This window comes from Mus caroli, unplaced genomic scaffold (assembly GCF_978045245.1).
Source record: "Mus caroli unplaced genomic scaffold, Mus_caroli_1 scaffold_14, whole genome shotgun sequence".
Taxonomy (NCBI): domain Eukaryota; kingdom Metazoa; phylum Chordata; class Mammalia; order Rodentia; family Muridae; genus Mus; species Mus caroli.
Window position 1 is genome coordinate 52,167,255 of NW_028227269.1, and position 26,017 is coordinate 52,193,271.

General features: G+C 41.0%; 1 protein-coding gene across 5 annotated transcripts in view; it reads left to right on the forward strand.

Moving 5' to 3' along the window:
- Npas3 (neuronal PAS domain protein 3) overlaps positions 1 to 26,017 on the forward strand; it is an 829,848-nt gene that overhangs the window by 698,006 nt on the left and 105,825 nt on the right. For all 5 annotated transcript variants that reach the window (XM_085830373.1, XM_085830374.1, XM_085830370.1 and 2 more), the window contains one exon: positions 8,971 to 9,145. In XM_085830373.1, coding sequence (XP_085686499.1) covers positions 8,971 to 9,145 — 175 coding nt within the window. The remainder of the gene's footprint in view (positions 1 to 8,970; positions 9,146 to 26,017) is intronic.

The window sequence follows — 26,017 nt, forward strand, 5'->3', positions numbered from 1 at the left end:
AACATGTGTGCCTTTGGCCTATTCCTTTGCAACAGCCCCTAGAGAAGCTCTGAGTACTGTCTCACTTCAGAGAAAAGAGCTTCCATAGTCACCAAGAGTTACAACTGCCAAAATACAGTCATAGAAATGAGGTACCTGGGCCACAGTTCCCACGAGTCACCCGGGAGCTTCCCAGGACTTGCCTACATACACTATCAGAGAAGGCTGTAGACAGGTTAGTCTGTTCACAGATTTGGGGACTTTATTCCTCCTTGTTCATGTGTGTGGATCAACACTCAAGCCTCCTCAAGTGACCTGACCATTCTCTTTCTTCTGTGACTAAAATACTCAATATCTGCCTTGCATCTTCTTGAAATAGAAGTTTTAGAAAGTTCAAACAGGAATGGGAAGGGAGTATGAGCACTTGGTTATTTTAAACAGAGAGCCTGTGACTTGTGCATATTGGTCCAGTCTGGCATCAGGCGAGCAGGGCATCAGGCGAGCAAGGCATCAGGTGAGCAGGAGCCAAAGCATCAGGCAAGCAGGAGCCTCCTTGTGGATTGCTTTCTCTACATGTAAACATAAAGTTACTCTGCTCAGCTTTTCTGGTGAGATTCCTGTTATTGCTTGTGTTCTTGTTGGTCTCATTTTCCCCCTTTCTCCTCTCTTTTTCTTCTGTGTCCCTTAAACATCCTGCCTGAGCTCTTAGTGAGGAACGCCATTGGAGATCCTTCACAGAGTGTCCCTTTAAAAACTCAAGAATGATTAATTAGATTGCGTGTGTTTTATTATTTATTATGGTTTATGTGATGATTATCTGTGTGCATTAACCATAGCCAAGGTTTCAGTCATATAAGCCACACTGTTTTACTGTGACTGGAATAAAATAAAAACCGCTCTGTCTAAACTCTTAAAATATATAGGAAACCCAAGCCCAGAACTATTATAGTTTCTCTAATCCAATTACCGCTCTCTGAACTGAAAGGGCTGTTAAATTTCAATCTTATTGTTTTGTTGTTGTTGCTGTTGCTGTTGTTGTTGTTATTGTTGGGTTTTGTCTTATTTGTTTGTTTTGGTTTTTGATTTTTCACTGTTGGTCACATGGCCAAAAAAAGGGGAAGGGGCAAAAAAAGTAGCTGTGAGAATAAAAGAAAAATGATTAAACAAAACTCAGGATATACAGATAGTAAAGTCTGGCTTTGCCAAGTGAATCCTGATTTAAATAGCAAATAGTGAAGCATGTAAATTTTGAGGATAATGGATTAACTATGCCAATATCAAGTATTTTATGTTGGTTGGTCTCCTTACTTCCAAGGTAATAAAGATGCTTTCAAAGTGACATCTTACTATCCATCTGATCTTCAGGGAAGAGATGCTTGACTTCAGCTACCTTGCAGCTAGTGTTCCTTTCTCGGCAACATTTCCATTTTCTCTGTGGGGTAACCTCCCTGGTGCCCTCTCCCCTCCCGGTGCTGTGATAAATACTGAAAAGTTGGCCTTTCTTGCCCTGCAGATGAGTTAAAACTTCAAAAATCTGGAAACAACCATGTAAAACAGGCTTTAAACACTCCTGATTTGGTCACATTCACAAACCTCTGGGCTCATTCCTCTGACAGAGGGTCCACTCGGCGTGAAGGAGCTCAACTCTCTTCTTTCAGCTGGTGCCTCTCACTGAAAGGGAAAGACAATGACATTCCAAACCATCCTAAAACCACCGCTTCCAACACATGCAGTGACATCAGTGCTGTGATGACCAGGGCTTGTAATGGTGCACATCTCTTACTGGGTGAAAGTGGAGCAATCTCAAAGAGCCTGCTGTTTATTTTCCCGGAGACTGTTTCTGTAAAGATTTAAGCATTCTCTGTTGGAATCTTTACTGTGCAGAATCCCCCTTGGAGCTTTTCTGAAAACTTAGCAATCCATGCCAATTATGATCAGTTTAACTCATCGGGAATGAGAGTCACAGAGGTGTAGATACCACTGTCCAGAGCCACTCTGCCAGTCCTTGCCAGTCTGTGCCGATTTGTGCCAGTCATCTTGTGGGCCCTTGTTCACTTTGAGGGTAAGGAGGCATCCTGGCATTCTCCCGCCCTTCTTAGGGTCCAGAGTGGGTTGTACAGTAAGGTTCTGCAAGCTGCTATTGCAGTCTCTAGTCAGGTACTCCAGGGGTTATAGGAAAGTGAATAAAAACAAAAATAAAATGTACTTGGCCTCACCAGTTCCCACAGGAATGGAAATGTTTATTTCTGAAGATAAAATAAACACAGGCTGTGGTATCTTTCAGCGCACACTCTTGTGAATGAAAACTCTGGCAGCGTCTCTCTGAACAGAGTGGGTTCATTTTCTTATTTGATGACACTGAAAGGTTTTCATTCCACCTCACTGTTCCGATACAGAACCTTCCTTTCTTCTTGTTCTACTAATTTATACACGCATTTCTGTAACGGACCTAAGGCTTTTATGCGTTTTTTTTCTTCAGATAAGTCAGCAAATACATAGAATGAGACAGAGCAGTAAAGAACATCAACTTTCTGTCAAAACAGCTCATAAATATTCAGTAGAGTTCTGCAATATGTAGGAAGTTATGAAGATGGCATTAAGATACCAGTAAATCCAAAGAAAACCTATGCTAATCAAGCTATCATATCTTATTATATTTTATTCCCTTATCACTTTATTATCCTTCAATAACATAAATGTGACCCCCCCCCAAAAAAAAAGAAAACAGCAAATAAATCCTAACCTGCTAGGGTGAGATAGAATTTCTACCTTATCCTGGGTCAGGATTTTCTAACCAGGATGTTAAGGTCTCTTGGTAGATCTGATAGCCTAACCTAGGAGACAGCTCCCAAGCCATCTTTCTCTCTCAGGAGTGATTTTTGAACACTGTTAGCATCCTCTGAGGAGTGGGCTGGGCTGGAGAAAAACCCAGTTGAGAGTACCACCAGTCATCACTTTGCAAGGCCCTCAAGAAAAATCTGTAAGTGTCTTCCAAAAGAGTTGTGGCATTCTATCTTAAATCATAAGCCTTGAAAAATAATGTTTTTTTTATATAAAAAAACCAACCCTGTATTATTTCTAAGATGAAAGACATTTAAATGCCTGAAACATGGGCTTAAAGAAATCCTCTCATGGGTTCACTGATGGTCCCTTGCATAAACCAAACCTTCTCAGTCAAAGGGGCCTTGGACTCACCAGGAGCCCTGTCAGGACACTGCTATAGTTAAAAAGCATATTGCTCACCCCAGGGGATCAAGCCATGGCTATTGACATGCTTGCTTGATGTTCAAAAAGACAAATTAGTCCTTCATCTTAGCTATCAGCAGGGCACATGACCCTACATGGCAAAGTCAACTCAAAGCATTGTATAATATGTATACAATTTTCTACAAAACTTCAGTTACAAAATCAACTCTGTCCAGAGTGGAAATTACTTGCAAGCTAATAGATCATGAAGATTCATTTGAGGGAAAGCTGTATAGTTTAGTTAGACTATGGGCTGTGGTTTATCCTGGAGCCTTGAGTGGGTATATCTAGGCAGAAAGAGTCTGAACAAAATGAGATGTCCAGATTTAGATACGTATTGCCCATCCTCTATCTGCTGCTGCCAATACTCTTTCAGTTGATTGTTGTTGCTGTTGTGGTTGTTGTTGTTGGTTGTTGTTGGTGATGTTGTTATTGTTACTGCTGCTGCTGCTGTTGTTTATTGTTGTGGTGGTTGTTTATTGTTTTTGTCATCGCTGTTATTGTTTGTTGTTGTTGCTACTGCTACTGCTGTTGTTTGTTGTTATTGCTTGTTGTTTGTTCTTGTTGCTGTCTTTGTTGTTGCTGCTGCTGCTGCTGCTGCTGTTGTTGTTGAATACTCTAAGCCATGCAAGAAACCTGTTAGTTTTTTGACATTATTCACCCCAGGCATGGTAACATGAGCCTGTAATATGAACACTACATAGGTTGAGGCAGGAGGATTGTGATTTCAGCACCAGTCTGAACTAGAAAACTTTGGTCTCAAAAAACAATAGCAAAACTGAGTCACTCTATGGGGGTAAAGTTAGTCCTTGTGGTCAAAGGTAGAAACAAGGCAATGGCCTGCCTCTGTCTCCTTGAGCACAGAAAACCATTCAAAGATCTCTGGGTCTGTTTCCTGAGTTGGACAAATGTAACTACCAAATATAGTGATTGAACTTACTATGGAATGAAGAGGTTCTTAAATTTGCCCTAAATGTCATTTGAGCCAATGAGAGTATCCCACTAAGGGTAGAAAGCTACCATTTTCCATGATGAAGATCCTATTGAAGGGCTAGGGATACAACCAACAAGTCACACTGGATGGAATTACTCACAGATTCTACTCTTTGTGATTTGAAAGGATCTTCATAGTTCTTGTAAAGTGTGTTTTAATTCAGATAATGAGGACATGGAGTGTGAGGTTTGGAAATTAGCCATCTAACTGTTTTTCCTTAAACTGGAAACAAAAATGGGTAGAAGAAGATGACCACTGGGCTCTTAAAAGAATTCCTCAAAGCCGCACTTTCTCAGCGCTTGTCTAATTCTATCCTCAGTCAAATTCAGCTGGGTCTACAGAAAAAAGGTCTGGCTGTTCATGTACCTAGCAAGGGTTTACTAGGAATGAACACATTATTGTACTATATTGTAACACATTTTACAGACTAATACACTATAGCCATAATAACATAGTAATAACACTTAGGAGAAAGAAAACCAATTTAAGCTTGATTTAGTTAATCATGAATCAAATGATCTTGTTTTAGATCTAACTCTCTGCACATTTTATGCAACAAACGTCTGAAACAGATGAACAAGATAAAACAGGTCCAGTGGGTGAGCATTTTTGAAAAATTAGCAATGAGGGGGTTAACAGTACCCCACTGGTAATGGATTGCAGTTTTACTTTTTCTGCTCGAAACTAACAGGAAGTAGTGTCTACCCATTGGGCAACAAACCAAAGTCTTCATTTCTGTAGTCTGCTTTACAACATCAAATTTCGTGGCAGTAAACACAGATTTAATCTGTCTGCCAGACCAGTCTTCATAAGAAAAAAAAAATTAACATTTAGGTTCAGAAAATTGCAGACTGAGTTTACCAATTGGACTTAGTCTCCTTCTAGCCCTAAGGATCTGGATAAACTTGAAACAGCATTTCAACTTCTGAGAACTATGGTTTTGCCAGTTAAAGTTGGAGGCCATAATAGGTAGTCCTTAAGTCTTTTTCCTGTTCTAAACAGCAGTGCCCTGGAGGCAGTCCTGAGACCACTGGAATTGTCAGGCAAGTGTATGGTGTGATGACTGGAACAGGTAACACTCTGGAAGACTGGCGGTGAATGTTAAGCTGGCTGCCGACTACCCCCATGTCTGTTTGGGAGTAGACAGCCTCCTTCTGCATTTTCCTTAGGTCTAAGAGTCCAACTACAAAAAAATCCTGAGTCCCAAGAGTCTGGCAGGTCGCCTGCACTTAGCCCACTTCCTGAGAACTCAGTGTGGTCTTCTCTACACAAGAGAGGATGACAGAAGGATTCAGAGTCCCTTGCTCAGCCTATTGGGCTACAAATGCTGCTTGAGAAGTGAGAGCCACTGGAACAGACCCAGCCCAATTCTGTCTCAACAACTAGCCCTTTCCACTATTTTAGATTCTTTTTCTTTGACATGGGGGTGAGCATAGCAGTTTGGAATATTTTATGAGATAAAGCAAAGAATATGGACATAGGAATGCACACATGTAAATCTTAGCACTTTGGAAGTAGTGGCAGGTAGAAGGTCACCACAATTTCTAGGATATCTTGATTGACATCTGAGAGTTACAGAATAGTCAAAAGCTACACAGTAAGCTCTTGGGTCGGGTGGGGGAAGCACATTCACAGAGCAAATAGGGAATGATACTATTATTCTAGTATTTATAGTTAGGTCTCACAAGACATCACCATCGTTGTAGCCCCTGCTAGTTGAAATGATGTCCCAATGTGACAACACAAACCCAAGCTATGTAGCAATATCTACTCTATGCTCATCTGTTCTTATCCACCAAACAGTCACAAAAGTGGTCATTTTAATGTACTGCATTTCCTCTCTGTGTGTATGTGTGCATGCATCTGTGTGTCTGTGCCATGCCATCTGTCTGTGTCCCATTCCATATCATACACTCAAAGGCCAGACAACAACTTGCAGAGAGGTCAGCTCTTTTCTTCTACCATAAGACTTCTAGGAATCAATCTGAAGATTGCTATGCTTGGCAGCAAGTGTCTCCACCCACTAAGCCATCTTGCCAACCCAAGAGAGTTTTGTTTTTCTCACAGAGTGATGATCCCCCTGCATGGCCTCACTGGATTTTCAAGATAGAGCTGTGGGGCAAGGAAGCCATAACTTGTCTTCTCTTTGATCTAAAGGCTGTAGCCCTGCATCTTTACCAAGAAATAGCACTGCAAATAGAATGCACTGTGCAAGGTGTCCCTATTGTTCCCCATAGCACCTAGCTTCCAGTTTGCAACAGTAGACTGGAGTCCAAAGACATTACAGGAATTGTCCAAGGCCACACAGCTTCCCAGGAGAAGCTTCTGATCTCAAATTCAGGTTATGACTCCAAGTAGCCTGTACCACACACCATACTTGTAAGATCAACCACATAGATAGATATATGAAGGCTGTGGCAGTGTCAACTCACCACTATCAACTTCTCCATCAATTGAGGTTTCATTTTATTTTTATTAGATAGATAGATAGATAGATAGATAGATAGATAGATAGATAGATAGATAGATAGATAGACTGTGTGTGCGTATGTGTGTGTGTGTGTGTGTGTGTGTGTATGTGTATGTATCCAAAGCCCCCTCCAAGAGCAGTCTGTGCTCCTAACTGCTTAGTCATCTCTCCAGCCCCAATACTGGGTTTTCAGTGCAGGACTCCATGTGTGCACTGAAGTAGAGGATCCTTGCTGCTATATACCGTTGGGCATGCTGTGACTTAACCTTGCTCTACATAAACCAGCTTCCTGGGAAGGAAGGATCTATACCTCCAGGAAAAGCAAGTTGTAAAGACCTTGGCTACTGCTCTGTAGGGCTGGTTTTCATGAACAGTCAATAACCAGAACCCTAAAAATATTTCCCTAGGGTTTTAATCTTGTCACAGTCTGTGGTATGTGTCTGAAGGTCACAGAAATATTCCAGTAACACACTGGGGTCTCAGAAGAGTGCAGTGCTTTGATTGGACTCCATGTGCAGTGCGTGACTTCCACATAGCCACTAATCCCCAAACAAAATAACCATCAAGAAATATTAAAACACACATTTTATTAGTTTCATTTAATTTCTTAATTGCACAAAGTCAGTTTACCCATTTATTACTGTGTGAAGTGCCTAGAGGCAAGGCGCACATTAAAGGGATTATTCCCATGTAATCCCCCCCTCCCAGAGGGTAGGAGCTGATCACTGTGAATCCCAATGTGCTCTCTGTCAGAGTACCAAGTGGAAGAAATAGGTATTGTAATATGATATAGTCAGAAGCAGAATAAAGTAAGAGAGTGTAATTTAATATCTGCAGAAAGTACCCTATTTTCGGTAAAAGTTGGGCGAGCCTTTTTCTGGAAAAGCTATTACCCAAACTGAATTTTGCCTTCTCCTTTCCTGGTTCTGCCTCTGCTAATTGATAGATGTTGAAGACGTATAGCCTGTTAAGATTTTAATCAAATGCTGTCTGCAGGTAGATGTGATCATCTTCCCCAGACTGGAAGTGCTGATGGTCGTGATTGATCTGAGCATCCCACTCTCTGTGACAGTTTGCCCTCCCTTCCTTCCTGGCAGGAGACATTTGGTAGAGTTTGGAAAGATGCTGCCTATTAAACAGCAAAGAGGTAGGAAGTGAGTTAGGTGATTATACCCCCAAGAAACGGGATGCTCTGCAAACTTCCATGGCTCACCATAGCTGGCCTGAGCCTATCACACTGCAAAGGACAGGGGAACCCATTAGTGACCCAGACAGAGCTTTTTCTTGCCCTGCTGGTGACATGCCTACTCCTGCTGCAGTACCCACAGTGTGAGGACATTCTGTCAGAAGCATTAAGGCTGGCCTCAGGAAGAGTTAAAAGTCTGAGCATTCTGAGAGTTTGAGAGGAAGGCTGGTCCTTGCAAACACCTTCTCCCCCACCTGAAGGAGGTGACCCGTTCACAGAGGCCATGTTTGACAGCACTGAAATAGTCATCCCCTTCTTCTGATACTTCATATTCACCCTATGTTCTTGGAGACAGCATCGTTCAAAGACAAAATAAAACACTTTTTAAAGCCCTCGAGGAGCTTTCTACCACGTATTTTATTAGACTGAAGGCAAAACAAGCTGATACCAGCAGAAAAAAAAATGGCTGCTTCAGACCCCAGCCGACCCTTTTTTGCATGGAAAATTCTCCATATGATTACAGAGCTAATGAGTGATATTTAATGAAAACATTATGCCTTTGCATATATTTGTAAGAGGCACTTCGTACATTTAAGCTTACATAGAAATAAAAGGATATGTATTTTTAAAAAAATCTTAGAAATCTGTGTATTTAAAAGAAAGACTTGCCTGCTATCTCTGGCTGTTTCTGGAGCGGTTTTTATACAAAGCACAAACTTCTTCTCAGCATGAAAACTGTAGGACTCAGTCAATCATCCAGTTGACACCAAACATACAAGTATTTGATGATGCGTGGATAAAACAGCTGAACGCAAGGCAGACTTGTCCACATTTCACAGAACGTTTTGGCTCTATGCAAACAACACTGTATGAGAGGGGGAAACTGGGCTAAACAATTGCTAAATAAATACATGTGGAAAAACAACATTCTCTCTCTTCCAAGAATCCTGAAGTATCTGATGATAGAGACTTGGAGCCAAAATGGCTTTTGGGGCCTGTGTCATCCTTCTCTTCTCAGAATCTGTGTCACTGTGTTACTGCATGGAACATGGAAAAGCCCATGACACCTCTCTCTCCACTTCTCTCCCTCTCCAGGTGGAGCTGACAGGTAGCAGCGTCTTTGACTATGTCCACCCTGGGGACCACGTGGAGATGGCAGAGCAGCTGGGCATGAAGCTCCCGCCTGGGCGGGGTCTCCTCTCGCAGGGCACCACAGAGGACGCGGCCAGTTCAGCATCTTCCTCTTCTCAGTCAGAGACCCCTGAGCCAGGTGGGAATTGCAAACCCAATATGTTTGCAGTTGGTGGCTGGTGGGCAGGGCCATCGCTGAATGAGTGTGCTCAAGGTGCCCGTGTGGAGAGACTATAAATAGGGCTAAGGGTATTTAACAATTCCATGCAGCTTTCAGCCCCATGCAGTAATTAAATAAGGAAGAGATTTGAAAATAAGGAGACATTTTAATAAGTGTAATCCAGAGATCTCATTTCAGTTGAACAATACATCTGGAAGGTACGATCTCCTCTGGTTTCTCTTTCAAATTACTAGAAGGAGATCTGCTGGCTTGGAACAGCCTCTCCCCCTTTTCTTCTTACATATTTATTTATTATTCAGCAAAATGTACCCTCTGGCAGAGGCATCTTGAATATTAGCTTGTAGAGAATTAAAAGTATTAGGGATTTGCAGAGATCTTGGTTTCTCTCTTTTTTCTCTTCTTTTCTTTTTCTTTCCTTTCCCTTTTAAAGCATCAGAAGGTACTTGAAAGATGTGAACAGATAAATTAAGGCTAAAAAGAAAACAGAAATGGCTACATTTTCAACCGCCTTTCCGCCCTCAGTCTTTAATTAGATCAATTGTATAGAGGAATGAGCAGAGGTGACATTCCTCATTGGGATTCCTTCCAGGATTCTTATAGACTTTGCATTCAGAATGTTCCCATTTTCATTGTGTTGTACTGATGATAATTTAAGTATTAGGGGAAAATCCATTTATAAATTAAACAAAATGACTTGATATCCATCAGTCCCCTAGTTCATCAAGCTGTTCAAACACGGGGAAGATTGGCTGGTCGGCCCGGGTCTTCCGAGAGCGCTGGTAATTAGATCTGCGAAGGATTTATTCTTTGCTGATTGGGGCTTTAAATTAATTGAAGTTCCACATTTGTGGTTTTGTCCTTTTTGTACTTTTTTAAAGGGGATATTTCATATTCTTGTGTGGTGGAGTGCTTGGCCAAGCAGCAGTGGTTTAAATGTTAATTTTTCTCATGAGAAGTTTAAGATTTTTAATGAATCGAGGCCTGATTTCAAGTGCAAAGTTTTATTTGCTTACTTGAGAAGTTATTTTGCACTCTTCAAAGATGCCTGCATTTAAAGCTACTTGATCTGTAGTTTTAAAAACAGAATTTGCAACACAAAAGCATCATATTAGACAGGAAAATGAAAACCCTGCTTTATGATTAATTTTAAAATAACTACATACTTCAAGAAAATAATTTGTCCTGCCTGGAACTGATCATAGGAGGAAAAAAGGAAAAAATATTGTCTCTCGTGAAATATTTTAACTCCATATAGAACCAAATCTGTGTTTTCCCATGGAAGTTAAGAGACCCCTGGGCGTGTCCATTACTCATAGTGTTCATTTAAGACCATTCTTTACCCTTTAAATTGAAAATAACTTTCTGGGAGAAGCCATATATTCTTTATACCACAGCTCACTGGCTTTACTGAATGAATATGTCAGCTAGATAATTGACACTGGTTTTTCATTGTTAGAACATTCCTAGCTGTGTGTACATGAGAAGCAGCATATATGAGGGGCTTTCTGTTCATTGGTTCTAAAGACGGATCCAAGAGTCTGGGTTTCTTGTGGCTCCGTATAAAGGAATTTAAAATGAAAAGCTGTTGTCTAATGGAAGGTCTTGGGAAAAAAAATGGATTCTGCTTCCATGAGTCACAAAGTTGACCTCAGGATCTTGTCAGTCATTCAATACGAATTCCAGCATTGGCAGCATAAATACCAATGGGTGCCCTTTGTCATTGCCCCTGGGAAGAGATCCTAAAATGAAGCTGGTGAGCTGGGTAAGCTGTCCGTATCTGATGCTGAGCAGTTCCAACTTTGAAGCCCAAGTCTCCTTTACTGCAACCCCTCCCCCCACAGTGTTTCAGATCTTGTCCTACAGCCTCTTGTATGTATGACACTCAATTATGTCGTATAAGAGAGATGGAGCCCTTCCTTCTTTCTGCTACCAAGTTAGAACATGTCCACAGCCACTATCCATCCACTGGTATATTCCTGAGAACTTCATCGGCCACACCATCCTACCTTGACTGAGTTGTTTGTTGATGACCTTCTAACAACCTACACACTTCTAAGAACTGAAGACAGCCCTTAGGTGTTCTGTGATCATTTCAGAGAACTGTCGCCTTTTCAGTTTAGATAACTGAGCTTTTGTTAATGCAACCTATGGTTAAATCATATCCCAACTGGTTCTTCCAGGGCACATAACAAACCCAGATAAATATCCTAAGGGAAGAACTTGGATAAACCCAATGCACTCTGTTCTAGGCCTGCTTTTCCTTCTATACAACAGGAGGACACAGCTAGCCTTCTAAAAGGGACGTACTCCTGCGCTTGTCTCCATACTTCTTTCCTCCAGACCTACTCTAGCATTTAGGTCAGCAACTGGTTGACAGGCACTGACTTTCCCTTATTGTAGCCATTCTCACTAGCACACATGAAAGTCTGCTTTCCCCACCACTCAAGAGCCAGTGCCTGTCAGCTTTGCTCCCATAGGAAAGGGCTCTCCTTCTGCAGGGTGAGTGTGACTCCCAGCATGAGGGCATGCCCATCCACCTTAGCCCTACACTTCTACTGAATTTGCTTATTTTCCTTTTGGGCTTGAAAATGCAATTGGGTTGGCTGCTCAAATACTGAAAAAACAGCACAGGGTACTTACTACCTGGAATGAACTATCTTCACTAATACAGATGGTTGCCCCAAGAGAATTACTTTAAAAGTGCATGTCAGGTACTACATCCCAAAGCTGCTTATGTTTCTCAGAAGCTGAAAAATTTTAACAAGATTTCCTAATTCTTAATAACATGAGGGAACATTATTGAAGACTCTTGTTCACTGCCTGGTAATCTTCTAAACTCTGATAAAATGCAGATTCCTTTCTACGTACTGGTGAAATTTGGTTGGGAAAAAGGATACGATATCTGGTTATTATGGAAATGAAAGGGCCAGTGGGTACGGAATTTTGCAGACACCCCGATGTGTGCAGTGTAGCATTACTAAATGACTAAAATCTAAATAACACTTGGCATTATAATAAAAGGAAATAAGTGACTAAAGCCATTTCAAGGCGGTGACACTGTGCCATGATAGGAATTCTGTTTCCCTGAGCTGCCAGCCCTCTGATTGTCTTGTCTTGAATCTGTCTCAGGATAATGGTGTTGGGGGATTGGGGGGATGAGGGGTGAGCAGGAATCTGTTGGCTTGACAGCAAGCCCAAATAAATATTTTATATGTGTACACATTTACAGATAGTTTAGTAAATATATTATTTCTTTTGGGGAAATCTTAAGTCAAGCATTAGAAAAACAAATGGGTACCCTGGCTTTTAAAAGCCCTGATAGTCCAGAGTGCCTTTTTGGCGGAGGTAGGTCAGAATATCCTGACGGAGACTGTTCTTCAGTCCCCATCAGGCAGTCATTTCTTTTCTCCGGCAAGCTCTGACAACATGGGAGTCCAGCCCCTTGGTGCAGGCTGCTTGGATGGCGCATTTTCACCGTGTAGATCTGCCTGGGCTTTTCCATTGCTCCCAATGTTCCTGCATCTTGGTGTTACAAACCCTATCAATGCTGCCTTCCAGATGCTAACCAAACAGAAAGACAGAAAGACAGCTTCTCCCAGGAATCCCGGAGGAACGTTTAAAAATCTCCTGTTTTGAAGACAGAATAATTTTCCTTGAGTTGTCATAAAATGGTATTTTTACTAATCCTTCCTTGTTCACATAACATCTTTTATAATAATAAAATTAATTTACAGTCATTATGAAAACTTCAGAATATGCAGAAGAGAAGTGAGGAAAGGCCAATGAATACTGACTGCTACTTAGGAGTAACCATTATACACATGGTGGCACCACACAGACGTCTAGATTTCATCTCTCTTCCTATAGGCAAATACACATAAGTAGGGGGCTCCCGGAGCATGTTGCTTGGCTTTTGTTTTGTATATTTTCCTAAGTAAGATTCTGACACTCATCTTCCCGGCAACCTGCCTTCTCATGTAACCTCACAAGCTTCTTTCTGGGTCATATTTCACTCGTCAAAATGAAATCCCCTCTGTCTCCAGCGGTGTGCCTCCTATAAGATAGCAATCAGTGCCTGCCGTAGGACTTCTGTCAGGAGCAAACAGACCCAGGCCCTGCTTGGAAAGAATTCAGCGAGGACAAGAGGTTCTTGTAGCTTATTGGATGGGTGTGAGTTCGTAGGAGGAGAAATCAATACTACACTAGGATTTAGACAATTTAGCAAAATATATGAGACAGTATTTGGGGTGAAGAATCACTATAGCAGCAGGGTTAACCACTGGTTGTCTAAAACAAAGGCTATCATGTTTTGTCTCACATTTCGGACAGAATCTAGTCTGTTTTGTGGGCTGAATTGGTGTAAGCTCCATGTCTACAATGTCTGTTCTATGTCCTGAATGCTGCTGTAAGGGATGGGATAGGAGAGTGTTTATGTAAACGGAAATTACCATCATTGCTTGTACACTACCGGTGAATCTGATCAAATCCTTCATCTACTGAAAAGGACTCGAACGATGACATCACTGGATGATTTTCTTAAGTGAAAACTTAGAGAAACAAATGACAAGAAGTAACAACAAAGAATATAAAATTATCTGAAGATCAGATATCTTATCAGATAAGATTATCTGAAGGTCAATATTTTACTGCTTGGCTATAAGATATGCATGGAGTTTGTTGTGTGAATTATTTATCATCTGGTTTGTGGCGGTGGGGGGTTGTTTTATTTTGTTTTGTTTTGTTTTTAATTGGTTACAATTTCTGACCAATGAGCTGAATGTAGAAGTTAGACAAGGCAAACCATCTCACTAAGCCCACATCCAGCCCTAGTCCCCAGACAGTGTGACTGTATCCACACCACTGTCTGCTGTACTGCAAATGTCAAACAGAAGGTGTAATGGATTTAATATTAGCGCTGGCCAAGGTGTTGAGGGAGCTGTTAATAATGTCACTCCAGTTATTGATCTGAAGCCTTTAAAAAAATCAGAGAAAAGTGAGAGATCCTCTACTGGGGAAAGGCATACAGTGACTGGTTTTTATTGCCAATATATTTCTACATATAGAGTGGTGACTCTCTGGAATTATGTTATTGTCATTAATCCATGAGAGATATTTTTGGAGCCATTATATGGTAAGATAATATCATGGAGACCATTCTGAATGTTAATGATCAGAATAGTCCTTGTAGGCATAAATAAACTTGTGGTTCTGCAAGATAACTTCAGCATTCATACAAGTTGTGAGATAATAGGCTCCTTGCACATGGTGACCATGTTGTAGGCATTGGACGTATAACAAACTCTATCGCACTCCCCTTTTGGCTTTCAAGAACTCTGGCGATAACGATAACCCCGGCATGACTAAGTAAAGAAGAAAATGGATTTGTTCTTGCAGTTAGGAACCCTTTCAGGAAGTTCATCCATCCATCACAATGGCACTTTGTATGGAATAAAATCCCTGAATTTCATATTCCCAAACTAATAAGTGAAACTAAAATTTATAATTTATGTCTAATGCTTATCAAACTGTAAATACACATTGAATTCCTTCCCGGTTTCACTCCACAGAAACATAGATAAATCCATCAGATAATGCAGTACAGCCATCTCCCCGTTGGACTGGATATGAAGTGTTTTGCCATGGGCACTTCAGCGTTTATCTGAACAAGTTCTCAGTCCTTCAACCTTGTTTGACACGTGTTAATTCCCAGGTGCCCATGTACATGCCAAGTATCATAGAAATCCCCCAACAAAATTAATCTTTTGATAATGAAAAGAGGTTGGCATTTAGGGGTAAGTTGAGTTTTTATACACAGTTATATTGACACTATGATTTCTTATTTTTAACAATGTCATTGTTATTTTAAAATAGAATATAAACCATCTTCCTGGCAGTCCTGAACATAGGCACATTGTAAGAAGAAACCATCTGTAAGCTCAATACTCAAGAGAAACTGAGGCCAGCAAGGTCTGTTGGATGAGACCGAGGCAGATCTAGGTTATACAACACCCCATCTCAAATGAAACAGAAACGGCAGCCAGTACTTTTACTAGGTCTGCCTTGCCAAATTTAGAGTAATTCTCTTGCCTCAAAAAGGCTACCTTGATGGAGTACCATTTTCCCCCTACAGAAAATAGGCTATTTTTAAATGTCACCTTTATCCCCGATTAAGCTAAACAAGGCCACCTGGATCTGCCACCAAAGGGAAAATACCCTACCCCACCTTGCCCTCTTCCTACGTTCAAACGTAAGCCCACTGGCCCCCTTAATTTGTACTGACCTATGCATACTGTGCTGCTTGTCAGCGTATGGGATGAACACTCACAAGGTAGACTTATGCTTCCAGCATCTTTCCAGGAGGAACTAAAGATGAATAAAGCAAAATATTCTTCCCACCAAGCCCTCTGTCCCAGTCAGTACCTGAGTGTTGCCCTTCCAGGCCAGCTCACAGGACGTACAGCTGCAGTACTGGGTATCCTTTGGGACCTAATATTTTGAAATCGGAACTTGGTGATCCCTTCTCCACAGAAGGCAGACTCTCTTTCAGTCTCAGAAAAGATATAATTTCATATTTTTAACAGTCCTTGTTATTTATTTATAAATAGAATATAAACTATCTTTGTGACAGTTCAGTCATATATATATACATATATATATATTTGAATTTATTTATCACATATATATACAAATATATAAGTATATATAATATATAAACAAATATATATGAACTATATATAAAAGGTATATATATTTCATATATACACGCCTTATATACAAATTAATGTAATAGTATTTTCAAGGCCCATTTTATTCAATAATAGAAACAAAGACATCTTACCAAAATGTAAAATAGGTTAACTCTGTGTAAGTCTCTGTATATTTGCATGGATGTATACATGTATGTATGTATATGTGCATATGTATATATGTTTGTATGTATGTTTGAATGTATACATATTTTCTCCTAACACAATCCAGCAAAATGGTTTAGGAAATCAATTCTTAAATACATTTTTTGTAAGTTCCCTTAAATAGCTTTCCAGGTTGTAATTTTTCTTCCATTTACCTATAATGATAAGGGGAACATTTTTCAAGTTTCTAAAATGAAACCTAATACAAGTTGTTAATGATGACATGTTCTGCCCATTAAAAAATGTGGATGTCTTTGTCACTAGATAATTAAAAATTATAGATTCTACAGCTGTTGCTTTGAAGAAAGCACAAGTTATTTGCTTTAATACATATCACTGCACAGAAATTTCATCCCTGTCCAAATTATACCGTTCTGAATTCTTCATCTGCACTAAACAGCAGCCGTACAAAGGATCAGTTACCTGGCATTGACTGAGCTTTGCAGGGTGCACACATCAGAAGAGGCAGAACTGGCTGGAAACCATTTCCACCCCTAGTGAGCAATTTACTCATGATTGCTTGGGGAAAATACTGGAAATATTGCTTCTGTGTAAAGTTTGCAACTTCCAGTTGTCAGCTCTTTGCCAAGCAGTTATCCCCAAGTATAGCTTTTGTGCACCAAACACTCTGGCCACTGTGATCATGGTGGTACTGCTGCCCTGCTTGGTGTGTGCAGAGCGCGAGAGCTGCTAATTACAGGAGTTAATTCACACCACATCCCCCTGAGGCAGGTCAGTGTGCTACCCTTGTTCTACAGCTGGAGGAAAGGGGGTGGAAATTCTAACTGGCTTGCCCCAGGCCACACAGGTTAGATTTAGCAGCCAAGATTAAAAGAAAAGGTACAAAATTAATGTTCAAGTGTGGGAGGCCAGGAACAGATGATGAGGGTGTGAGGCGTGAGATGGCAACACGGCAGGGCTCACACTAGAGGACTTTCCTCCACAGGGAATCTGAAGTCCAAACAGAAACCTAATTATCCCTTTATACATATATGTCATTGAGCTAAAGTACTTTTTTAATAATAGAGTATCTTATTGGGGGGGGGGGTCCATCTAGTCTTTTTCTTTGCTTTCATCTCTGCAGTGAAAACCTTTATGCCACAGTGAACAGTAATCTCTGAACAAAACATAGGCAAGATTCAACCCTGAATCCCTCATTCCACACTCACCCCAGGCAGGGGCACAGCCAAAATTGTGTGCCCTCAAAATTGTGTGTGCAGCCTTGACTCTGCTTCAGCCAGCATTCCTCCAAAGTATGCCTCCATAGCCTACCTGAAATAGCTATCCATCTCTCACCTGAAGTCACCAGCTGGGAGCACCCATCCTCCTTCCCACCTGAAAGGTCTTTCTTACAACAGAGCATCCACTGCACTTGATACTAGACTGTTTTTCTAGGAATGTTCAGGATTGTTCACTAGAGAACCTGGAAAAAAAAAAAAAAGAAGTCATTTAAAAAGGCCAGCACGGCAGGTGGAGGTAGGGGTACTGGAGAGATGGCTCCGTGGTTAAGAACTCATGGTTCTTGCCAGAGGACCTGGGTCCAGTTCCCAGCACTCACATGGTGGCTCACAACCATATGAAGGCACATATGAGGTCCTCATACATACAAGCAAAACACTCATACACATTAAGTAAATATAAAAGACAAAAAAAATTAAAAAGATGCCAGCACTGTAATGCCAGAGTAAAGAGGGTTTAAGTAGAAATATTGAGAAAATTTGCAAAGAAAGCAAGGATGGTTTGGAATTGAGATAACACTTAGGGAAAGGCAGAAAGCCAGCTCGTGCTCAGGACTTAGCCAGGAGCTTCTGGGTACTACGTTAGACATTTCACAAATCTTAAGCTTTTAGATATGATCAGGATCACAGCCTACTTCCACTTGATATTATGTCCTAAAATATTTGAAAATTTAAAATATTACATATGCCATCAATCATGTCATATTAACATATAAATTCCTTGAATGGTGAACAGTGATTCATTTAATGATTTATTCAAGTATATCATAGAATCATATTGCTCCAGAATGCGATAGCATCGATCAAACTGATGGTACCACAAGGAAGTAAATGTCCACTCTCTTATGTCCATCCACCTTTTCAGTGAGTAGAGTATGTTGGAAAGTGATCAAAAAACTTACAAATCAATGTAATCGACCATATAAAATGAATTAAAATGTCATCTCTATTTAGAAAATACTTTGTATTTCACAGACATGATATAAAACTGTAATAGTAAATAAATCTAGACCAGGGACATGGCTCAACATGGTAAAAGAACTTGCCACTTGAATTCCATCCTAAGGGCCCATGTGGTGGGAGGAGAGACCTGGTTCTGAAAGCTGTTTTCTGACCTCCACAGGCCTGCCACATGCACATGTACACAGAGAGAGTTGGGGGGGGGGAGAGAGAGAGAGAGAGAGAGAGAGAGAGAATAAATTATACAAGTCTATAGCAACACATGTAAGACCTTCACTGTTTGTTTGAGTCTTTCAGTTCTACATTCAGTCAGTCGTTGTTTCGTGCATGTCCACAAGATTGGCCTTATCCTGGTATGGTACCTACCAAACCTGTCTCTGCTCTCACAGAACTCACACCCACACAAGCCAATGTCAAAGGGAACCGAGGTCATCTCTTTTTAAGTGGCAGGCCAGCTGATACCAGCTTGCAATGGCCTAGTTGGTTGTCTCTGCTTCCTAAACCATGCTGCGGACAAATTCTACTGCAGAATTTCAAAAATAGATTCCTTCTAACTGTTTAAGTACAAAAAGGGTCCCAGTGTTGAACAGTAAATAAAAACAGCGTCATGATTATCTTCTCCCTGGAGGTTAACAATCATTAACCTGATGAGGATTTCACATTTTTATGATAGGTAAGCCTATTTTTTGACTAGTCTTCCCAGATTTTTAATGTATTAGTCTTTAACTGCGATGACAAAATACTAAGAGAAGCTAATGTTATAAATAAAAGAGGTTTATTTAGCTCCCAGCTTGGATAGTGAAAGTCTAAACCACATGGCTAAGGTTCTGGCAAGAGCCTCACTTGGCTGCATCACTTCATGGTAGATATCAAAAGTAGGGTGTAGGGGGGATGGGAGTGTTACAAAGCAACCCTATCTCCCAACAGCAAGTCAGGCTCATTGCCAGTCCCACAATTTCTTCCAGTGCACTGATATAACCCAGGCAGTGACATGCCTCCTCACAGTCAACCAACCCTCACCACATCACGGATCAGAGCTAGGACACATTCAAACCACGGAACCATATTCAGACCACAACAAGAGGAACTTTTCACAGCAGGTCTTGCAACTCCCCCAGCCCCCTAAACACACGATTACATGTAGAGAAACTGGATGTCAGTCATCTTCCAAGGCCTTCATGATACGGGCAGGGTCACTGATGGGCCACATCTTCAAGACTATTTACATCCAGAAGTAGCTTTCATCAGTCCAAAGGGTTCCTTCAAGCTTTCTTAGAAATAAATCTAGTATCTCACCAAAGATTTGTTAAGACTCGATGAATACATTCCCTCTTTTATTGTACAGTGCTGGCCATGTATCTATCGGCATTCAGCTGCTTCTTCATACGGCCATCTCTGCTCTTCATTAGCATAAAATGTCTGATTTCCCACCCACTACAGCAGAAGGCCACTAACTCTTAATGTAAAGCTGAGAGAAGTGCAGCAGCAATCTTCAGTTACTAGAGGCTCTTCTGTCCTGTCTGTAGCGTCGTAACTAAACTGCGCTTAGTATATATTACAGACATTTTTTTTCTATAATCCAGAGTCTGGTACCTTGCAGGTTACCTTAACAACTGAGAGTTGACAACATGTGACCATGACATCACACCCAAACTTTAGGACAGCCCTTGTGCTGTGGCTTGTGTCAATCACAAACGTGTAAGTACTCAGGCCTTGGAACCCAACATCCTGTTTCTATTTCCAAACCCTGACTTTTGTCACTTAGTAGATGTGTGACTTCAAGCAAACTAATTTAATTATATGTGCCTTGGTTTCCCCCATTATAAAATTTTTAACCCTGTGTTCTAGATTGGAATCTAAAACAGTACTAGGGATAATTTCCATTCAGTTTTCTCTTCAAACAAATTCACATACAAGTATCTCGCAAGGGTTCAATGAATGAATCAGGTAAAATACTTAGTATGATATGGAGTATTCAGCGAATAGTATCATTCATTCTATTGAACTAAGCATCCTGTTGCCTGGGTTATCCCTTAGGGAAAGGATGGTCAGGGATTTAAGGACAGGAGGTTGGGTCTGTTCATGAAAGGCTTGAATTTGGGGTTCATTGACATCATGAACTTGCTGCCTGATTGAAGGGGCTCAGATTCTATAAGAGACATACAATACCCAAGGGGCACTTCTAAATACCAATCACATTCACCCTAAATGGAGCCCTTTTGTAAGACCTTTGTGTATGAGGAATACTCCTTTGGGAATAAAGATGTCACTGCTCTCCAGCCCCTGCAATGCACTAGGCTTAGTTTTATAGATCCTCACACCAATACCAGGGTTGGTATTTATTCATCGTTTGTTTGTTCGCTTATGTGTATATGACCTGCATGTATGCATGTGTTTCTGGTGCCTGTGAGGGTCAGAAGACCCTGAGAGTGGAGTTACAAATAGTTCTAAGCATCCGCATGGATGCTGGGAATCGAACCTGTATCCTGTACAAGAGCAACAAGTGCTCTTAACTGCTGAGCCATCTCTCTAACCACACCACTCTGTTTTCTTAAAGCATAACTAAGATCTGTGATTCTTGTTCCATGTCACTATTCTTGGATTCTACATGCCAGCTTTGCCAGTTGGTGCCCTTGGGTAAGGCTAGCTGGTAGCTGCCTAGTTCTTATTTGGAATAGACCTGGATACTAGTCTCAGGTGTGCAGCCTCCAGCCTGGCCTATTAAAATGTAGTCTGCTTATGACACAGCACATCTGATGTACTTGACTGACATTTTCCCTTTTTATCTGGCTGGGCCATTATTGTGGAGCCAAAGCCACACATGGACTGTGCTTCACAAAGGACTAAGTGACCCACAATCAGATTTAGACTGAAATCTCCTTTTACTGTCAAATCAGATTTCACGAAACCTGCTGGTCTGTGCCGGAGAATGGGATGGGGGACTTGGGATTGGCTTGAACTTTAAATAAATCAATTTATTTTGTGTGGGAGGGCCTCAGTTCATCACTAATCTTGAGAGCCGAAATGAATGTTGATCTGGTAGAATGCCTCTGTAAAAGCAAGAAAGATGCCCAGATGCCCCGGCCGTGGGTACTATATCTGGACTTAAATAAATAAATTAAGAAACTCATTTCACATAGGCCACCAGGCAGTCATGAGATGTTAATGACTTTTAGTCACTGCCAACCTGGACAGAATTCAAGCCAACGACCTACGGGTGAAAGGCTCCATATATCCCATTACCAACCCCCTGAGCCATCCAGCCGCCCCTGACAAGGTATTTCATCATACTGAGTCCAGTGCAGTACAATAGTCCAAACTCCTGCACCACCAGGAAATCTTCTTCTATTTAAAATGTATAAAAAGCACATCAAAGCAGAAAGCCTTGTTCCTCAAATAAAGGAACAGTTTCAATTGAAAAAGAAGTTTCAGAAGAAGGGAGGCATGGGTGTACACACATGCACGGTGTAGGGTGCTACTATAAAGTCCAGAGCTTGCCATCATATTCATTCCACATCTGATGCTGCATCTGTGCATTTAGTAAACAAGCATATTTTGGAGTTCCATTTAAAAAAAAAAAGAGTCATTAGTTTGGGTTTAACATTTGTATAAAGCTGATTCGTTAAACCCACCGTGCCTTCTCTCCTGGCTTGTTTTTAAAGTGTCATAAATAAATGACTTCAGTGTCCCACAAGACAAATGTTGTTTAATCATCTAACGTACTCATTTATCCTAAGCCTTAACCTTAGTCCTAAATTAAGTCTGTTGCGAAAACATAACTCCATCTAAAAACACCCATCAATCCTATATGGTTTTGATATGCACATTTAAAAAACATAAACAACCAGACAGTTGTCAGTCTGGGCGAAGCCCCGGGCCCATCTAAGAGTTATTCACCGGTGCTCATGTGTCATGCCTACACCACCAGCAGCACGACAAACCAGGCTTGCACCTTTGCTGAGGGTTTATATTTTGAAATGGGGCTTGGATATAAGAACATAAAGTGGAACAGACAAAAGACAACCCCCCCCCCCCTCATACCAGACACCATTGATGTTTTGCTTGTTTTGAAAAAATACTAATAATTTGACATTAAAATTTCATGATCACATATTTAGTAAATTGCATGTCATGCCTTTGATTAATTTTCACTTGTTCATGGACCTAAAAGTGTGTCAAAGAGCCTGGCTGTTCAAAGCTCAGACATGAGTAATGGCTGCTGAAAGGGCTGGTGGAAGAAGAGACGGAGGGAGAGCATAAACCCTGGGCCAAAGTGAGTGTTCATCGCCTCGTAATTAAGCGCTCGTAGTTTGGTGAAATCTTGGTTTTAATGGGTAACCAGTTTAATTCCAAATTCATTCTTACACCCTTCATTTGCAATGGTTTCCTTCCACAGTAGAGCAAACAAAACTTTCATGTTTTGTTTTGTTTTATTGGCTTTCTTGAGTCCTGCAAAATTATTACCACAGAGCCCCGTGGGGTTGTAGGATAATCCCTACCCCCATCCCGAACTGGGGCTTTACATTTTTTTTTAATAGATAAGAGCATTCAGCAAATAGCTACATTGAGAATAAACTCAAAAATTATCACCAAGGCCTTTCCTCTGCCATAATTTGTCAAATCTGCTGATAGGGAACAAATTCTATTCATAAAGATTTTATTTGGGGGGGGGCACCTCTTGTGATTTGGTAGCAATTCAATTATAGTTCTGTGAGATAGTGAGAGCCCAGAGAGGGAATCCAGACTGACAAGAAATATGACGGGACAGTTACAGAGTGTTTATGCAATTAAACTCTCACTGACAATACCTGCGGAATGATGAATGCGTGGGCGGAGGTGTGTGAGCGCAGGCAATGCCCCACAAGTATTGCCCATTTTTCATTATTATACAACTGTTCAGATCTTTCAAGAGCAGCCTGAAGTGAGGTGGGAAAAGAAAGTGCTGTTATGCAGCATGTTAGCCAAACGCCTTTTCTCCCCTTCCCTCCCTCCAACGGGTCTTGATAAGGCAGGTGATAAAAGAACACCTATTTTAGAAAAATGTTTCTAAAAAGATTAAGATTTACCCTGAGCTTGACATTTATTAATTTTGGATACCAAAGGAGGTTTTTAGACTTTTTTTTCCCCCCGCGTGCAACTTTATATCACTCCCCAACTGATAGAATGGTGCATAATTAAACTGTGGGGTTATTCATTTTATGCAAACCAGTGCAAAGGGCACTCTGAAAGTGGGATTTTACTGATGGTCGATTAAGAAAGAAAGGAGAAACTTAAAAGCCTTTTGTAGAGAACCACAAAAGCTTACAGAAGAGATTAATATGGTTGGGCAAAGCCAGTGCTGCCTGCCCTGGGTCTTCTGAGGGCACAGGGATTCAGGAGAGTTGTGTGACTCTTGAGTCCCTAAGGGACAGGACCATAAGGAGAGTCCCAGGTGGCTGACAGTATTTTGGGATCTTAATTTGAGACTTCAGTTTGGGGGGGGTGATTTTTTTTAATACAAATATCCTAATATCTTGATTAGAAAAAGAAAGCCAAGCACAAGGAGGTGCTCCCTGAGTGGTGCTCCCCATGTGGAGATGCTCAACCCTGAGGTCAGAATTAACTGAAAAGAGAGCCAGGTGAATTCCTTCCGGGGCCCAGAGCTTGTCTGGTGCATTGTACGGTAGTGAGAGAGACGGCAAGGCCAGCTTGTGACAGGGGTACAAAGGGTGGAAGCAAAATATGTACGCCTCCCTCCCTTCCCACGTGCACATCTGCTTAAATTAATGAGATTTACTTGGGGAGGAGAGGTGACATTCATCTTCAAGCTGCCATTCATTGCTTAGGACCGGGAAAGCTGCTTTTGATGATAATGTTTAGATTTTGATTTTGCTTAATGGTTGATGCTCCCCTGTTAACATTCTTATCCCTTCTGGGGGATGGTTCTGTTTGAAGAAACCTTGCACTTTACATAGAAAAAATTCAGTTGTGATGATAAGCCCCCCCCCCTTAGTTTCAGACCCTCTGTTTGGGTCTGGGCTTAGAGGCTGAGAGAGAGCTACAGCTAAATATACACCCCCAGGACTGCTTCAGAACCGAGATTCTGTGTGCCCATGTGGAAAGTGTTGGAAATCTAACTCACATCTGAAGACTTCATTTATATGATCCCACCCACCTGCAGAATTCAGTGGAACAACTGGTCACCTTTCAGCTTTATTTGTGCAAGAAGTGGGTTGCCCGGGCATCCCTGTGACTGAACCACATAGAAATCACTATATCCCATAGTCTAAAAATTAATTCTTATAATAATTTCTTTTGTCCAAAAAAAACCCCTGTATTCTATTTTATTGAAAACGTTTTTATCCGATGTGATTTTTTTAATGTGCACTAAAATTGATAGTTAAAAATATTGTTTTCACATTACTTAGGTGTTAAAATTACATGGCGGTGTTCCTCTATTTTCAAAAACCAGACCTAATCCTGTTAATTCAAAGTGAATAACAAATAGTACTAAGACTTTTTCCCAAGTTGTTACGTTCATTCAACCTGCCTGTGTTTTGTTCTTCATCATAATTATTTCCAAGTCAAATCTGCACTGATTTCCTTATGGACCTGCGTACCTCCGACTAACTTAAAGAATTGAGCTGGGGTAATTCACACAATTCCTCGGGGGTCATGTTCACTGTTTTTTTTCAAGGACATTTTTATTACAAAGCTGATGAAATTTGCATATTAATTCATTTCTTTCAATTTTTTAAGATTAAATCTTGTCAACATGTATCAGTGCAAGGCTCTGACAGTGCTGATGAAATGGGTCAGTCAAGCTTGAACATTTAGAGGAATGCAGCCATCTGCAGCCCCCTCGCCCCTTGTGGCGTCCTGTGCTACCACTGCAACTTGATTAAAAAAAGTTTTATTCAGTGCAGGATATTAAAACATTATCTAAGAAATGATATGTGTTAGTCCCTCTATCCATCTACCCGGAAAGTGTACTCAACAACAAAATGGATCCGGAAAGATCCTGTCAGGCTAGGAGTTAGTGTTGTGTCCATCCTCATTAAACCACAACCCAAAGGCGCCCACGCTTTCAATTGGGTAGAAACAACTTGGTACAAAGAACTCGAGTTTAACATTTCCTCTCCTGGTTTAGTTTCACTAAGAAAAAGATGACATCACATTTGAACTCTGGGCAGAGTGGGTACAGGGGTGTGACGTAACTTCCTTCCTTCCTGGTACCCCGGGAAGTGGGCCTGCCCTTCCTGCCATGACACTAAGAATATTCTAATGTACTACTCATGTCTCAAGCCCTCGCAAAATGCCACCGGTGGGTTTTCATGTCTTCTTATTCCTGTCCACAAGCCCAACATGAACCTTAAGCTGCATTCGGTTCCAAAACAACCCAAACACATACTTCCATCAGACACTCAAATAGCAAGAACTCTTAAGTGAAAAATCCCTTTAGTGTTGTAGTGCCTTTCTATGTCAGCCTTGGTGGCCTTTCTAGACCATTTATTTCTCTGTGTCTGCTTTTTGGTCAAAACCTCTTTGAAATGTACATTATGCCCTTAATAGCATCCAGAGGAAAATCTCTTATAAAGGAGAATGCTGGCTAGCTATTGAATTTGGATAGCAAGGCGTCCTACCTGACATCACTTCATTATGGCTGCCCAACTCCCATCCCTGCTAGCAGATGGTTACCACCAGGAATTTCTATAGTGGTTCACAATACATTTTTAAAAAGC